At 42.5% G+C, this 18,886-nt stretch overlaps 1 protein-coding gene across 1 annotated transcript in view; it reads right to left on the bottom strand.

The window, feature by feature from the left end:
- Positions 1-18,380, bottom strand: part of LOC124622242 (myrosinase 1-like) — a 60,690-nt gene extending 42,310 nt beyond the window's left edge. The window contains exons 1-3 of the mRNA XM_047147897.1: positions 18,209-18,380; positions 2,913-3,046; positions 1,727-1,861 (exon numbers count right to left, since the gene is read on the bottom strand). Of these exons, the coding sequence (XP_047003853.1) occupies positions 1,727-1,861; positions 2,913-3,046; positions 18,209-18,362 (423 nt within the window). The 5' untranslated portion in view covers positions 18,363-18,380. The remainder of the gene's footprint in view (positions 1-1,726; positions 1,862-2,912; positions 3,047-18,208) is intronic.
- Between the last annotated feature and the right edge of the window lie 506 nt (positions 18,381-18,886).

Here is an 18,886-nt window from a genome sequence, read left to right as displayed (position 1 = left end):
ATTACTATGGCTATTAAAGTGGTTAAAATATAACGTTTCCCTTGATTTCCTTAGCCACAACATTCTTTTCTCTTGTTCACCATTTTTCTTCTTTCAGATGCATTTATTCAGCTTGTCACCTACTACAGCATCCAGAGTTCAGAAAATATTTTAGTTAAATGTGACGATGTAATATTGGAGCACTAGATCTATTCTAGACAATATTATTTTATTCACAACAGTCTTGTTCGCTTTTGATTGACAATAGTTTACCGGTTCCAAATACTCGGAAGCATAAACTTACAACTTCAGCAGTACGTCGTACAGACAAATCAGTTTAGGCAACTATTCGGTATCTGGTTTTCGTAACAAGTAGCTGGTTCTGGAGATTTTCAGTAAGGGTCAAAACTGGTAGTCTGTTATAAGTCCATTCAATGTGTTCAAGACAGCTATGAATTTTAAAAAAAAGAACAGTAAAAAATATAACTTCGTAAAATGTAGTATTTGCTGTCATTAAACTGCATTCACGCTCCGTTTTAACTTAATGGGTCTTTTCATATAGATGTAGAGAATGTGGTCAACCGACCACCGTATTTTGACGTTTTTGTGCTTTAACTATTTTTAAGTAAAGCAATTTCCTGACGTTTAAGCTTATGTGTAGGTTTATTATTATTCATTACGTTGTAGATCACACATTCGGCTTGATGAGGCAACATTTAGATTCATTATAATCTTCATAATCATAATCATTTTGAACAGTTTCCAGCCCCAGGTTGGGTCTGTTTGGAACATAAGCCTCACCATACAGTCATGTTTTCACACCATCTTTCCCAATTCAGTCTGGCCCAGCCCTCGCCTCATTTTCCAACACATTCCTTCACATCTTTCAGCTATCTCACCTTGGTCTTCCTCTGATCGTTTAATTCCCATCTCCATTTCATGAATCTTCTATCAACTAATTTAAAAACTTTATCTTCATTTTTGCTTTTTTTTCTGTCTCAGTTGTATGTCATATCCTTGCTGCGTAAAGGTAAGAGGCCAGCTTTAGATTTTCTACTAATGAAGAACCGTCATAGATGACACCGATGTTCAAATATCGTAAACGGAAATTGTGTCTTGTGCTCCGAGAGAATGTTAAGACATTGAATATCTTCTAGTGAATTTAACATTACATACTACAAAAGTGTTATTACTAGTGTTCTTTCCACATATTTTTCTCCTGGTATCAACGAAGTCTAATTAAGAATAGAGTTCATATTTCTGCGTGAAGCACAGATCACTTAAGGGCAAACTGTAACATCTTATAGTGACATTGTTTTATCTGCTGAGCTTCTTCTCCATTGGGCAGATAAAGCGCAATGTTTGGGAGCAGATTCAATCAGTTGGCCTCGCCGATTCTCAAATTAAGAGATAATGTAACAGTTATCTGGGTAGAGATGAACTCTACCTTTGGGTAACCGTAGAAGCAGTAAATTTTGTAACCTTTGATTAGAATGTTTTCTTCTGACGTTGCATATGAAATGTTTATGTAATGGGCTCACTTAAAACTACAAATGAGATTTATTCTTATTATACTTTTACCGACGTGACTAGAAGCTCAACCTCCCATGCTAAACATCTCTATCGAAAAATAATGTGCGGTATGCGCTTTTAACTGGCCTTGTTAAAGTGGCTCACCATACACTATATTTGAGAAAGATTATGCATTTCAAGGCACATTTCTGGAATGTAAAACAGTGAATCTCACCATTGGTTCGATACCGTTCTCGAGGAGCAGATTGATAAGGTTATTATAGTAATCGATGCCAGCTTGGTTGATCACGTCCAGGTCTCCCGTAGGCAAAATCCTCGCCCACGAGACGGAGAAGCGATATGCAGTCGCCTGTAGGAAAATACAAACTTAGTGCTGATACTGAAGTCAACTAGCTGTGAAATGCAGGTAACATAATAAATATTTCCTTAAGGAAGTGATCTACAGAGTAAGATAACCCAATTTATTGGTTACTAATTTGTAATCTTAAGGAAGTGTCTTCATTCACAGAGCTAAATTTTTCCATACTGGTTAAATTTTCATTTTTTGAAGATTATTACGTATCAGTAACTAGATTTTCATCATGTTCTCTGATTCCTACCATTGTATGAAAACGTCCTTTGGGAGTTAGTGCTATATCTTTATCAACGTCTGCTACTTTTCACGTCTGCTACATCCTCCATTACAAGATTAGATAATTGAACTAATATCATACCTCATTTCTTTGGTCCTTTTCCAGCTTATCGTCAATCCATGTTATACCCACTTAAGACAGTTCATTAAAGACGTCCTTTAATTCTTCACTGAGGATAGGAATGCCACTAGCGAATCCTATTATTCATATCTTTTCATCTCGATTTTCAATCCCACAGTTGAACCTTGCTTTTACTTACCTCATTACTTCTTTGGTGTACAGCCTGAACAGCAGGAGTGAAAGACTTCATCCCAGTCCTACATCCTCCTTAATCCGAGCTCATCGTTAGGGGTCTTCCAGTCTTATCGTTCCCTCTCGGTCATATTCCACTACACGTATAAAACTCACTCGTTCCACATAATACCGAGAAGTCCCTACCATTATCCACGTAATACGTAAATATCCGTTGGCTAAGCAGCAAAGGACTAAATTGATGAAAAGATGTGCCATTCGTGAATTTAAATTACACTTTCGTAAAACAGGAGACAAAATGTTAAATCGTTTCTGTTTCTATGTCATATTTATTTTTAAAAATGTAGCAGTAAGCGTGTATCGTATTTGATCTCTCTGAATACATTCTTAATTGGTGCTCTTCATTCTGTATAAAACAATGAAGTGTGCGAGTCAGCTTCCATCACTGGATGACGTTTCTGAGATACACACTGGAAACATTTCAAATCACATGAGGCAAAGGTATGTTGGACTTACCCCGATGCCTTTGAGAGCCTCGACGTCCTCAGCATACTTGTGGTACGAGTCGCAGGCTACGTCACCGTTATCACCATTGTTCGAGTATTCCGGATGTTCGTGCAGCATATGATCCCAGATGTTTTCGCCTTTACCTGTAACGTAGCGTTGAAGACGACTTAAGAGACAAGCGTTGTATGCAGATGTCAGAAAAACCGAAATAATCGAAACTCAGGGATATTATTATATGTTATCTAAAAGTTTGTCAGTATCAATTTTCTCCTTTTCTGCTTCAGTCTGAAAGATTGTGAGACAAAAGAAGGGCCGTCACTAGTCTCTGGGTTAGTCTGATTCTTCTCCCGTCTTCATTACGCAAGATGTATTTCGCAGAAAATTATGTTTCTTGGATGGTTTTGGGACTTTCATCCTAAAAAAACTAGAAATAATGCGTTTCTTAAACAGCGTACAGTGCGCACGTGCTTCTGTCGTATTAGCCAACATACAGAAATTACCCTAACTCCACCTATAAAACTCCATTGTCGGTCAGTGGTGTTTGCTGAGCATTTTGTTATAAGAGACGAGGTGTCTCTTGTACCTTGTTTCACAGTAATTACGTTTTGTCGACTTTTTACCGCCATGTATTTTTGTATCTATATTGCATAGGCAATATCTACACAACAGTGAACATCTAGATGGTACGCGCTGCGTCCTGTTTGAAAACAAACCTTTTCCTTTCATTCACGGTTCTTGCTCTTTTAAACAGTAATGCTTATTTCACTCTTTGGCCTCAATCTTGAATTAGGTGCTGCTCAGTTTCATCTCGGATTGGTTTTTCCAGCGGTGTTGTACAATAATTGTATGCATAGTTTCACTGATGAAGAGCTGGGCGATATAGATGTCGTTTATGGGTTCAGTGAACGCAGTGAGAAAGCTGCACAGCGACACTACGCTAAGCTGTTGCTACAGCGATGAGAACCATTGTATTTGTGTGTCAGTGTGTGTGTGTGTGTGTGTGTGTGTGTGTGTGTGCGCGTGTGTGCGTGTTTGAGGCTAATGCACTTTCAGATGTTCAGTAGTTTCAGGGTCTTTGCCTTCACGTTCTTTAGGTGCTGTATCCATCACAGTACTGAATGAAATACGCTTCCGGGGAAAAATTATTACATCTGGAAAAGTGACGTCGATTCCACCTGCGGGATAGAAGATATGCTAATAATGGATAAAACATTATCGGTTTTCAAGCCGCGTCAATTCCAATAATATTGGAATTGACACGGCTTGAAAACCGAGAAGATTTTATCCAATCGTGCCACAGCGAAAGACTCCGAGGAAATATACCGATAATGGTTTCAACGTCTTCCGCCAATGGATAGCGTTGTGGCGTAGATACCAGAGCGCCACCTGTGTCTACACTTTAATAGGGAATGTTCACGGCCACAAGGTTGAGTGTGGTGCAAACGAATGAACCAAGCAGGCAACCATGCCACGAAGAAGTTCTTACGCTTCCTGCCGACAACTGAGCGAGTTTGAAAGGCGTCTAATTGTTGCCTTCCGAGTGATGGGACGATACTTTCTTAGAACTGCTACACTAATTGGACATGCTGAGTCAGTTGTGCAACGATCCTGGTGTCAGGTGTCACGTGAATTCTGACGCCCGTAGATGAGGTTCTGAACCAGTATAGACGCCAGCGAAGGTCATCGCATTGTATGCGCACCAGTGGCTGGTCGTACGGGTACCACGGTACTGATAAGACGGCTTATGAGGCCAGATGTGTCAACAAAAACTGTTGCGAACCAGTTGTTATCAGTGGGACTGCTGGCAGGTACACCTCTGGCCCATGTTCCACTCACACCACAGCACACTGACATACGTGCCTCGACTGGTACCACTTGGGTCAGTTGGGAAGATGGAATGGCCCGCCGTGGTCTTCAGCAATGAAAGTAGGTTGTGTCTGCACGCAAGCACCCGTCATTTCGACGTACGACGTGGACCTGGTAAGTTCCGTCTGTTAGATTGAAATCGTCCAAGACACTCTGGCCCCACCGCAGGCCTCATGGTCTGGGGACCAATAATATACAACTCTCGTTCACCTTTGGTGTTTATGGAGGGGACTGGTGGTCTTCAATCGGTATGTGCCGAATGGTGGCAGATGCATTACACACGTTCTTTTTCCATTCTTACAACAGGAACGTGATGTGTAGTTTCAACAGAATAACGCTCTCCCCCCACACTGCCCATGAAACTCAACGTGCTCTCCAAAACGTGTTGCAACTTCCCTGGCCAGCACGATCAAGCAGGTGTGGGATATGATGGGACGAGAAGTGATTTGGGTGAGTCGTCAATCAGCGTCTCTCACAGAACAACGTGAATAGGTCGAGGAGTGTCATAACGTATCCCAGGCCAGTATTCTTCATCTATACGATCGTATTGACGACAGAGCTATAGCTTGCATTGCCGTCCGTGGAGGCTACACCACGCACTAATATGGGTGTATTAGCATGGGTCAACACCTGGATCTCAGAACTGCTTGTGCCATTGGTCTGTAAAAGTAATCATTTCATCTATTCCATACGCACTAACAATAGCTCCTGACTGAACTGGAAATCTTTAAATAGGTGCACTATTTTTTTCCGGCAGTGCATAAGGATCAGAAACCACGTAGACTGTTTAACATGTAGAAAGGTGTATCTCATTTACAAGTTACGAAAATTAAAAAAGAAAAAAATGAGACGAGAACGTTGAAAGTCTACAGGCACACATTCATCTGAAGAAAATTTGAAACTTTTCTCGGCAATTCATTTCTCCAACCTCTGAAACATAAATTTTATCTGACGAATATCTGTATGCAGATTTAGGATAGGCACAAAAAATGCAAAATCATCTGTAAGTATGGAGCATTCCAAGACCCTCCATACAGTGGAAATCCTGGTAGCAGCTATGGCACAGAATGTAGCACTTAAAACCTCTGCCGAATAACATCATTCTCGTGCTGAGAACGATCAGATAGTGCATCACCAACCCAGTATTTATAAAAGCATTCTGACGTAAAGGGCAGAAATAATATGAGCGGGTAGCCACGGAAGCCGCACTGATGATATATTTGTAGACCATTGTGCCTCCAAGCAATATCCGTTTTTCTTGGTTGCAAGCAAGATTCCTATGCGGTTGTTGTACCTGACTGCCTAAAACACTGGAAGATATTTTGCTAAAAATATCCCTGTATAATGCTGTCAAAGTAGGAAACCAAGCTACATAGTCATCCGCAGCTGTCAGACTGCCGACAGTTAATCGACACCTGCTGAGCCCATACTGAGAGGAGCTCAACATCTGAATGGTCACTAATGTCCAGATCAGACGACGGTTAAGAATTCGGTGCAAGATCTTTCCTTCAAAGGTCGGTAAAGCGACACTTCTGTAACTGTTGGGGCAGGTGTGGTCCTTTTCAGGTTTGAGAAGAGTACTCGAAATTGCCGTCTTCCACAAGTTGATGCATTGTCATCCATAGAATTAAAACACCGTAGGAAAACTTTCTTTGATTACGTTTGAGAGCATTGCAGCATGCTGCTCTTGATTCGGTCATGATCGGGCGCAGTACCGTCAGGGGGAGATATTTGTCTTAGAATTTGAGGGTCAGAAGTCCAATTAACTCCTCTCGTTGATCACACTGTCGCATCTGAATGCAGGATGCTGGCTGTCAATGACAGTGGTGACCGCAGAATTACCTGAATTTGTCCTGGAGACCTCTCTGGGTGTTGTTTGGAGACTATCCTGCTTTAGCATTGGTGCTGTAGACAACTAACTACTTTCACCGGAAATCCTCCTCATGGATACCTCTTCTTTTTTAATGTAAGTAGTGGGAGTAATAGATTTCAGTAACACTTTCCATGACTTTTATTGTTGACCTTGACTCTTCCACTATTGATCAGTACTTTAGATGCTAGAAGGCTGCCTCGGGAACACTTCACATTTCCATTATCCCCCATAATCAAAAAGAGATCTCCATGCTCTGACAGTTTACTACCTATTTATTTTTCTCCATATTTGAAACTACCCTTTTGTTTGTGCTATGAACGTTTGTAGCATTGCCAATTGTTGCTTGTTTACTGGGGCGCGTCTGTCGAGACGCTGGAACTTCTGCAAGGGAGGCAACCATGGTCATTTCTGAGTTTATGGACAGAGCTAGATGTTTCGTGGAAATAGTGATTTGGCAACTGCACTTACAAAATCAGGTGTCAGCATGGCACCATGTACCTGTGTTTCTCTAGTGCCATTGACTTCCTCAATATTGGCTTTTCGAGAGCCAAAGTGACCAGAGTAGTGAAAGTAGGGGCCTGCATAGCTCTATTTACATATTTGGTTTCAACATAAGTAATACAGTAATTTATGAGAATATTTCGCTTGGTGCACAGCAGGTTTTTTTATTAGTTAAAAATGAACACTCCCGCACTAGCGGCTGTGACTGTTCATGTTCATTCTGAAGACAATCCTGCTTGTTTTCATTTTGACTTCTGTATCTTCTTTTCTGCGAATCGTGCGTCACGATCTCTATTCCACACAAGGTGATCTTCAGGGCAATTAACAAACCTGGAAGGAGACGAAAGTCGACTCCAGAGTAGGCACCATTCCCATATTTGCCGCAAATGGCTTTTCAATTACATGCTAATGAGGTGTGTCTAAAGCGGCATTTAAAACGCAGCACGGATTTGGTATAAAACGTTTCATTCTTAAACTATTAAAATACATCCATAATGTGTTGGGAGTGTATTGCTGTTGAATTTAAAAGTTAGGGTATACCATCATTCCTTCATGTTTTCTACGTCTATCGCACCTTACTGCACCCACTCATCTTTCAGACGTATACGTCTTTTTAATCTTTATAACATCGCATGCCAACTAGCTCTGCAGATGACGAAGAAATTGAAGAAATGTATGATGAAATATAAGAAATTATTCAGATAGTGAAGCGTGACGAAAATTTAATAGTGATGGGTGACTGGAATTCGGTAGTAGGAAAAGGGAGGAAGGAAACGTAGTAGGTGAATATGGATTGGGGCTAAGAAATGAAAGAGGAAGCCGCCTGCTAGAATTTTGCACAGCGCACAACTTAATCATAGCTAACACTTGGTTCAAGAATCATAAAAGAAGGCTGTATACATGGAACAAGCCTGGAGATACTGAGAGGTTTCAGATAGATTATCTAATGGTAAGACAGAGATTTAGGAACCAGGTTTTAAATTGTAAGACATTTCCAGGGGCAGATGTGGACTCTGACCACAATCTATTGGTTATGACCTGTCGATTAAAACTGAAGAAACTGCATAAAGGTGGGAATTTAAGGAGATGGGACCTGGATAAACTGAAAGAACCAGAGGTTGTACAGAGATTCAGGGAGAGCATAAGGGAAGAATTGACAGGAATGGGGGAAAGAAATTCAGTAGAAGAAGCATGGCTAGCTCTGAGGGATGAAGTAGTGAAGGCAGCAGAGGATCAAGTAGGTAAAAAGACGAGGGCTAGTAGAAATCCTTGGGTAACAGAAGACATATTGAATTTAATTGATGAAAGGAGAAAATACAAAAATGCAGTAAATGAAGCAGGCAAAAAGGAATACAGACATCTCAAAAATGAGATCGACAAGAAGGGCAAAATGGCTAGTCAGGGATGGCTAGAGGACATATGTAAGGATGTAGAGGCTTATCTCACGAGGGGAAGATAGCTACTGCCTACAGGAAGATTAAAGGGACCTTAGGAAGTAAGAGAACCACCTGCATGAACATCAAGAGCTCAGATGGAAACCCAGTTCTAAGCAAAGAAGGGAAAGCAGAAAGATGGAAGGAGTATATAGAAGATCCATACAAGGGTGATGTACTTGAGGACAATATTATGGAAATGGAAAAGGATGTAGATGAAGATGAAATGGGAGATATGATACTGCGTGAAGAGTTTGACAGAGCACTGAGAGACCTGAGCCGAAATAAGGCCGCCGGAGTAGACAACGTTTCATTGGAACTACTGACGGCCTTGAGAGAGCCAGTCCTGACAAAACTCTACCATCTGGTGAGCAAGATGTATGAAACAGGCGAGATACCCTTAGACTTCAAGAAGAATACAATAATTTCAATCCCAAAGAAAGCAGGTGTTGACAGATGTGAAAATTACCGAACTATCAGTTTAATAAGTCACAGCTGGAAAATACTAACAAAAATTCTTTACAGAAGAATGGAAAAAGTAGTAGAAGCCGACCTCGGGGAACATCAGTCGGATTCCGTAGAAATGCTGGAACACGTGAGGCAATACTGACCCTACGACTCATCTTAGAAGCTAGATCAAGGAAGGGCAAATCTACGTTTCTAGCATTTGTAGACTTAGAGAAAGCTTTTGACAGTGCTGACTGGAATACTCTCTTTCAAATTCTGAAGGTGGCAGGGGTAAAATACACTCCTGGAAATGGAAAAAAGAACACATTGACACCGGTGTGTCGGACCCACCATACTTGCTCCGGACACTGCGAGAGGGCTGGTCAAGCAATGATCACACGCACGGCACAGCGGACACACCAGGAACCGCGGTGTTGGCCGTCGAATGGCGCTAGCTGCGCAGCATTTGTGCACCGCCGCCGTCGGTGTCAGCCAGTTTGCCGTGGCATACGGAGCTCCATCGCAGTCTTTAACACTGGTAGCATGCCGCGACAGCGTGGACGTGAACCGTATGTGCAGTTGACGGATTTTGAGCGAGGGCGTATAGTGGGCATGCGGGAAGCCGAGTGGACGTACCGCCGAATTGCTCAACACGTGGGGCGTGAGGTCTCCACAGTACATCGATGTTGTCGCCAGTGGTCGGCGGAAGGTGCACGTGCCCGTCGACCTGGGACCGGACCGCAGCGACGCATGGATGCACGCCAAGACCGTAGGATCCTACGCAGTGCCGTAGGGGACCGCACCGCCACTTCCCAGCTAATTAGGGACACTGTTGCTCCTGGGGTATCGGCGAGGACCATTCGCAACCGTCTCCATGAAGCTGGGCTACGGTCCCGCACACCGTTAGGCCGTCTTCCACTCACGCCCCAACATCGTGCAGCCCGCCTCCAGTGGTGTCGCGACAGGCGTGAATGGAGGGACGAATGGAGACGTGTCGTCATTAGCGATGAGAGTCGCTTCTGCCTTGGTGCCAATGATGGTCGTATGCGTGTTTGGCGCCGTGCAGGTGAGCGCCACAATCAGGACTGCGTACGACCGAGGCACACAGGGCCAACACCCGGCATCATGGTGTGGGGAGCGATCTCCTACACTGGCCGTACACCACTGGTGATCGTCGAGGGGACACTGAATAGTGCACGGTACATCCAAACCGTCATCGAACCCATCGTTCTACCATTCCTAGACCGGCAAGGGAACTTGCTGTTCCAACAGGACAATGCACGTCCGCATGTATCCCGTGCCACCCAACGTGCTCTAGAAGGTGTAAGTCAACTACCCTGGCCAGCAAGATCTCCGGATCTGTCCCCCATTGAGCATGTTTGGGACTGGATGAAGCGTCGTCTCACGCGGTCTGCACGTCCAACACGAACGCTGGTCCAACTGAGGCGCCAGGTGGAAATGGCATGGCAAGCCGTTCCACAGGACTACATCCAGCATCTCTACGATCGTCTCCATGGGAGAATAGCAGCCTGCATTGCTGCGAAAGATGGATATACACTGTACTAGTGCCGACATTGTGCATGCTCTGTTGCCTGTGTCTATGTGCCTGTGGTTCTGTCAGTGTGATCATGTGATGTATCTGACCCCAGGAATGTGTCAATAAAGTTTCCCCTTCCTGGGACAATGAATTCACGGTGTTCTTATTTCAATTTCCAGGAGTGTACAAGGAGCGAACGGCTAGTTACAATTTGTACAGAAACCAGATGGCAGTTATAAGAATCGAGAGGCATGAAAGGGAAGCAGTGGTTGGGAAGGGAGTGAGACAGGGCTGTAGCCTCTCCCCGATGTTATTCAATCTGTATATTGAGCAAGCGGTGAAGGAAACAAAAGAAAAATTCGTAGTAGGTATAAAAACCCATGGAGAAGAAATAAAAACTTTGAGGTTCGCCGATGACATTGTAATTCTGTCAGAGACCGCAAAGGACTTGGAAGAACAGTTGAACGGAATTGATAGTGTCTTGAAAGGAGGATATAAGATGAGCATCAACAAAAGCAAAACGAGGATAATGGAATGTAGTCGAATTAAGTCGGGTGATGCTGAGGGAATTAGATTAGGAAATGAGACACCTAAAGTAGTAAAGGAGTTTTGCTATTTGGGGAGCAAAATAACTGATGATGGTCGAAGAAGAGAGGATATAAAATGTAGACTGGCAATGGCAAGGAATGCCTTACTGAAGAAGAGAAATTTGTTAACATCGAGTATAGATTTAAGTGTCACGAACTCATTTTTGAAAGTACTTGCATGGAGTGTAGCCATGTATGGAAGTGAAACATGGACGATAAATAGTTTGGACAGGAAGAGAATAGAAGATTTCGAAATGTGGTGCTACAGAAGAATGCTGAAGATTAGATGGGTGGATCACATAACTAATGAGGAAGTATTGAATAGGATTGGGGAGAAGAGGAGCTTGTGGCACAACTTGACTAGAAGAAGGGATCGGTTGGTAGGACATGTTCTGAGGCATCAAGGGATCACCAATTTAGTATTGTAGGGCAGTGTGGAGCGTAAAAATCGTAGAGGGAGACCAAGAGATGAATACACTAAGCCGATTCAGAAGGATGTAGGTTGCGGCAGGTACTGGGAGATGAAGAGGCTTGCACAGGATAGGGTGGCATGGAGAGCTGCATCAAACCAGTCTCAGGACTGAAGACCACAACAACAACAACAACAACATCGCTGCATTATATCACAACATCATTGCAGTTCGGGGTGTTGCGTAGCTCTGTTTCGATGACATAATCATCCAGGCCAGGGTCGGACACGGCATGTAAAGCTTCACGCGTGCGCAATAGCATGCTCCCTTGCCGTCTGAAGCTCAGTCTGTCTTGGCACTATTCGGTACGTCTCGGCTTTACTCGGTCCTCCTCGGTGTAATGTGATATTTCATTTAGCATTGCAACGTGATACTTTTTTCCAGCATTTTCAGTGGCATATTTTAGTCGGCACGATTTGCTTCAGTTCGGCAAAATCGTGGGTAATCGCTGTTTATCCTTTGCTGTTTGTTCGTGGTATAAAGAAACGTCACAGCTGCAGCGGCCGTTTGTGCAAAGGAGGCTGGGTACCGATCTATCGTCTGAATCCTTCAAAAATTAATGGGAATCATGGAGGACAATGATGAGAACTCTTAGCATTTATTATACAGTGCATGATCGACGAGTACCGTAAATTTGCTCTGAAACGGCGTTACACCACGCAAAAAGGATTTAAAGATTTAGGAGACCACGAATGAAGTAAAATTTATAACTATCGACAGACGATTTGTACGGGATTCTGTGCACCGAGATGTACTTTGTGATAATTATACAGGCATGGAACACGTAATGGAGTTTTTTGATGCAAATAGTAAATTTTTCAGAAGTCTGAGGAATTATAACATTCTCATCTGCAACAGATATTGACGGAAATGAGGGAAGCGGATGGTGACGTTATTTATTACTACATGTTGTTGTTGTTGTAGTCTTCAGTCCTGAGACGGGTTTGATGCAGCTCTCCATGCTACTCTATCCTGTGCAAGCTTCTTCATTTCCCAGTACCTACTGCAACCTCCATCTTTCTGAATTTGCTAAGCGTATTCATCTCTTGGTCTCCCTCTACGATTTTTACCCTCCACGCTGCCCTCCAATACTAAATTGGTGATCCCTTGATGCCTCAAATATGTCCAACCAACCGATCCCTTCTTCTAGTCAAGTTGTGCCACAGACTTCTCTTCTCCCCAATCCTATTCAATACTTCCTCATTAGTTATGGGATCTACCCATCTAATCTTCACCATTCTTCTGTAGCACCATATTTCAAAAGCTTCTATTCTCTTCTTGCACAAACTATTTATCGTCCATGTTTCACTCCATACAAAAACTTTCAGAAATGACTTCCTGACACTTAAAACTATACTCGATGTTAACAAATTTCTCTTCTTCAGAAACGCTTTCCTTGCCATTACCAGTCTACATTTTATATCCTCTCTACTTCAAAAATCATCAGTTATTTTACTCCCCAAATAGCAAAATTCCTTTACTACTTTAAGTGTCTAATTTCCTAATCTAATTCCCTCAGCATCACCCGACTTAATTCGATTACATTCCATATTTCCATAATGGAATGTATTACTGCATACTACGTGGGTTAAGTTAAAGAACTTGCCTGTAACGAGTTTTCGATTTAAAGCCTTCTATTGATGAATTTCTGAAGAAAAAGGAAAGAAAGCACGAAAATTAGAAGATCCATAATGAATTGTGAACCTTTGCATTTTAAATAGAGCTGACAGCAGACTGCCCCAATTACAAGATAAGAAACAACTTATTTCTGATTTCATGGCGAATGCGGATGCACTTAAGAAGAAAATCGTATTGCAGAAGGGAGAACTTCTCACAAGGAACACCGTCAATTTCCCTAAGTATCTGGTTACGAAAATAAATAGGTCACGATTACATGGTAATCTTAGTGAGGAATATCTGCGAAACAGAGTCTGTCCAAATGCCGACAGTTTGTGCCAGATATAAATTTTCTTAAGTTTTCATCTCACCAAAGATAATTAAATAAAAGAAAAACTTGTTGGTTTGAAGTATGAAAGTAAGCTAAATACCGCAAGCGGCGCTTTCGCTGCTCCCTCGCCCTACCCCTTCTTGCCACTCAGACACTGTGGCTTGATAGAGGAGGAAGTCTGCACTCAGAGAGTTGGGCAAGTGTGCACGGGTGCCACACACACAAGCTGATGTTTTGGCCATCTCTGATCTGGGCGTTAAGCTGCTTAGAGTTTTCTTGCTTCTTCTGCGCTAGATGTTTCAACGAACAGAGTCTCGTTTCTCAACCTATTTATAGATTGCAAAGTTTCTACATTGACCCGTTTAATAATTTAAGGTGAAACTTTTTCAAAATTGCCCACTCTTCTTTTAATGACTTAGAAGATATTCCTACGACCATTTAGGGAACTAAAAGTCCATCCAGACAGGGTGCCACTTGCCATTGTAACAGCTGGGCTATGATAGTTGACAAAGAGTTTGCTTTTTCGCCCTGACTACCACTCTACCCATCAGCACATACGACACTTAGAGTTCAAAGTCTCTCTCGAGTTCAAGTTCTCTAAGATACGCAACGTTTCACCGTATAGCCACACTGTGATTGCTGAAGCGTGCCCAGATCTTACGGATACGTAGCACTGGCGACGCCAAACAGCTCCCAGTTCAGGAATCCCAGATCACCAAACCTGTACTCAGCAAACAGATACGGAGCTGCTCCCCATTGGGTACGACCCGGGAGACGAGTGTGGTTTATTGAGTGCCACGGACGCCGTGAGCAATATCCCAGTCACCACCAAGATCACATTACTTTCGCACTACTTTGAGTTTCATGTTTTACATTTTGTAAGTAGCATATTACAGCCTTATTATTATTGTGAAGATATTTTCACAGAATCAAACGTAAAGGGGATCCTATCTAATAAACCATAACTACATCATAACTCTGCAATTAATTAGTGGAGTCCGCACGTCCCTTTACCAAACTATAAGGATAAGTTCCCGGTCCTACCTTCCAAATTAAGTCGAGGAAGCCTGGGTTCACCTCCAGCTCCTCCTTTGACCTATAATACTAATTATTTGACAGCAAAGATTGTAGACTCGATATTGGAAAAATTCGAGAGAAATGCGGTGCTACAAGTGGAACACTGTAATTCAGGGGCGTATCTTCGGGGTCGACTGAAGATCAATGTGCGGTTTTCTGAAATGATATGTAAGATGTGATGAAAGTCAAGATGAAAATCAAAAAAGAATTATCAATTCTATGAAAGCGGTCATGGGGTAGGTGAACAACACAAATTTTCCGTTATGGGCGGTATTTCGATGGACAACTCACGACGTGCCGCTTGTCGCTCACACCTTCGCAGAAGATACTGGTGAACAGGCCCCCAGAACGCCACCTCGAACCTCGCTCCCTCCCTCCCAGCTCGCCGTTACACCGTGTGTGGCGCTGATTTTCAAAAGATAATACATGTAACTTTTTCTCAGGAACTATTCGCGAGATTTATACAAAGTTTCCTCTGTTTAATCTCTTACATACAGTCAGCTTCCTTCATGAGGTTTTTTGGATATTCGAACAGGAGCATTTTAATATTTTTTTAAATTTATACGTCTATAAGTACAATATAAAATTCAAGCAAAATTCTACTCATTTTGTCCCATAGCTCTGCTTACACTTACAAATTTAAAACTTACTCTTAGGACTACATTACAGAAATAAATGTACGAAATTTTGTAACCCTAGCCTCGATAGTCTCGGAGAAAAAGGGACATAAACTTCAAAAATCATAATTTTGAGGAAATGTAATTTAAATTTCAACCTAGCTGTTTTTCTGATATCACCTCTTCAGAAGGCCTCAGATTTGTATTCAGAGTACTCTGTCTCATTGGACCGCTCTCCTGATTTCTCCTTCACGGCCTTCACTCCTTCACCAGGTTTTCAACTGACTTTTCAGTTGCAGTGTCGCTGTAAATCTCATTTTTCTTAAAATGCCTTGAGCGAAATTTTCTATCTAAAAGCATATTCTCCTACGTTCCCATTATAAAACACAAGAACTACATCGTAAGTTGTAATTCTGTCAACTGTAGCGCATGATAATGTGGGTTTATCGCTTCCATAAGAGCGAATTACGAGACTCTTTTGCATTGTGGATCTTGCATTAACATACAATTTTTAGAAGTTCATGATTGTTCGGAATCCTGCTAGTGGGCTTGACATCACGCAAGATACAATTTGGAAGCCTTCCTCTATGAATGTGGCGGCTATTATAGCTTTGAGCCTGTTTATATCCACACCAGCTAATTTTGGAAATTTGTGGTAAGGACTGTGGGACCAAACCGCTGAGGTCATCGGTCCCTAAGCCTCCACACTACTTAATCTAACTTAAACTAACTTGCGCTGAGGACGACACACACATCCATGCCCGAGGGAGGACTCCAACCTCCGACGGGAGGTGCCGCGCGAACCGTGACAAGACGCCCGAGACCGTACGGCTACCACGCGTGGCACACCAGCTAATATGGCACAGGTGATGGATGGGGTGTTCACTTGCTGACACCATGCGCAAATATGTGGACCGTATTGCACTTTTCTCGTCAGCTGCACTGGATAATTTCTGTCTCATATCCTTACCACAATACACTAGAAAACTTTGCATTGTCTTTTTTATGAATCTGTTGTGTCCACCAGTGCCCTTTCCATCTTCTAACATTTTGCCCTTGTCCGCAGCTCGTGGTCGTGCGGTAGCGTTCTCGCTTCCCGCGCCCGGGTTCCCGGGTTCGATTCCCGGCGGCGTCAGGGATTTCCTCTGCCTCGTGATGACTGGGTGTTGTGTGATGTCCTTAGATTAGTTAGGTTTAAGTAGTTCTAAGTTCTAGGGGACTGATGACCATAGATGTTAAGTCCCATAGTGCTCAGAGCCATTTGAACCATTTTGCCCTTCATATCACTGACAAGTTTTCCTCAGTCTTGAGCCTATTCTCTTCGGGATGTATCCTATGCATTCAGATTTCTCAGTTGCAAGTTTTCTTGAAAGTAATCCACGAAATCGTTGTTAACCGAGCTAGTACTGAAATGTTGGTTCCAAAATTGAGCGTGGCTGGGAGTTCGCATTACACATTTAATTCAGGCACTCCGGAAGCGATTTCATCACTGGAACTGTGGGAACGTATTTTACATAAGTTCTACTAACAAGTACAAAATGAACTGAAAACTGACATTTTCGGTCAATTATTTCATGGACGTCCGCCTTAAGATGACGCACATCGAGGCTCTCCCCCCAAGAGATCGGAAGACTAACAGTGAGAATAGAAGTACACTGCACGACACTACTACTATTGTAACAGGTAGCGTAAACGTTATCTCCGTCAGTAGGCTCTGGGGCGCCCATCAGTAACATCTGACCACCATGTCGTCCTCGGCAACCGTCGTCATCAGATGCGATATGGAGGCACTTGGGATCGGTACAACGCTCTCCTGGTTATGACCTCGAACGGCTATTACTTGGTCAAGCAGCTCCCCAGGTGGCATCATGAGGCTTGGGGGACCCCGTACCAGTCGTCCCGCCCAAGAAAAGTCCCTGGCACTAGCGGGAATCGAAACTGGTTCCTTCACATGGCAGTCGTCCGCGTTGATAGCTACGGAGGCCGACTGTAACAACTAGAAATTAGTGGCATATTGTAACAGCTAACAAGTGACTGAATCAGAGACAGTGTGGGACAGGGAGTCAGTGACCAAAATATATGTATTTAACTCTTTATCCTGTGAATAGTGTGAATAAATTTGATGTTTTATTCGTTTATTAATGTTTTCAGTGTACTACTCCACCTCATGCAGATATGGTGACATCACGCTCCATATAAAAGATTTTTATCCCTCCCATATCTCTTTAAGCTCTAAACGGCCACAATATTTAAACTATCTCTGACTGAAAGAACGAAGGCTATACTCGTACGCTCAAGCGCCGTCTACATTAGTGTCGGAGATAACGTTCGAATACAGTAAAAAAAGAAAGCCGTAGAAAATTGGCCATCACTATTTTCTTTGTTTCAGAAGATTAGAACTCAAGCGCGTTAGGGTGAACACAGGAAACTGGTACTATGGCGACCACACAGGGATAAGAACACCTAGATTTCAGTATCTCAATCTGGCCGTCTCGCACAATGCCGTGAGTAGAACCAAATAATTGAATGTATTATACCAATAATCAGAGAAACATCTTCTATAGACTAACAGCACTTTTTTTTAACAGGAATTGGATCGGGAATAAATGGAACGTTTACAAAGAATGATTAAAGTTAATACTTGTCAGCATAGTAAAGTTTTGGATTTCATAACTCAATGCTACTAAATATCAAGAATAAAATTAATAACCGTCTTTTTATATCACGTATGGAAAACTGCGGTCTAGAATATTTAGCAAAACTGTCGTAAAATCAGAGATTGAACTCTGAAATTGGTCTATGATATTATAATACCATTAGGAACCTTTTGGCACACATATATGTAGGGACAGTAAAATATTGAGATACGTTTCGTTAGATAAATTCACATTACAGTTGATTCGAGAAGTAGAAAGCTTACGTAATTTCATATCAGCTGTGCGCACTCACCATCCTCGTTCCAGGCCCCTTCTATCTGATAGGCGGCGGTGGCAGCTCCTAGCAGGAAACCTTCCGGGAACTGGTTGAGGGAGCTGTTAGACGCAGCTCTGGTGAGGTGGAGTACAGCCAACGTGGACAGCAAAATTGTTAGACCCCTCGCCATCGTCTGTTGTGTGGTCACTGGCAGTCTGGACTCGTGTCCGTCGCAGCACTACTGTCTGAATATAAAGCCTCTCATTATATAATGACCGGGAAAAAGCCGTCATCAAAGTACTTGTTGATTATAACTGTAAAAATTTTTGAGGAGGTATTTCATCATAAACATTATAATCAACTACATGACTATCAATAGAGCTATACGTTGATATCCGAGATTGACATTATTTGATAAGGAACCTCGTAAAGCTCATTACTGTTAAGTGTTGCTTCTGTTCGCTATTATTCAAGTACTTCGATCAGCCAAATAAGTAACAGACCGTACTACACTGGCCTTGTTCCGTTAACAATTACAAGTATTTAGAAATACGAATATACACAACTGATGTATAGAGTAATTGATTAAAGGCCTCGGTAGTTTACAGGGCGCTACCTGGTCGTTTCCCAGTTTATGGCTGATTATTCTATAGCTAACTTGTTACATTATCATAGTGTACCATTACTTTACGCCATATCTTGCTGGTGTACTAA

The sequence above is a fragment of the Schistocerca americana genome, chromosome 7, assembly GCF_021461395.2.
Source record: "Schistocerca americana isolate TAMUIC-IGC-003095 chromosome 7, iqSchAmer2.1, whole genome shotgun sequence".
NCBI classification, from domain to species: Eukaryota; Metazoa; Arthropoda; class Insecta; order Orthoptera; family Acrididae; genus Schistocerca; species Schistocerca americana.
Note: the sequence above shows the minus strand (reverse complement) of the source record. Positions and strands in the feature narration are given on the sequence as shown.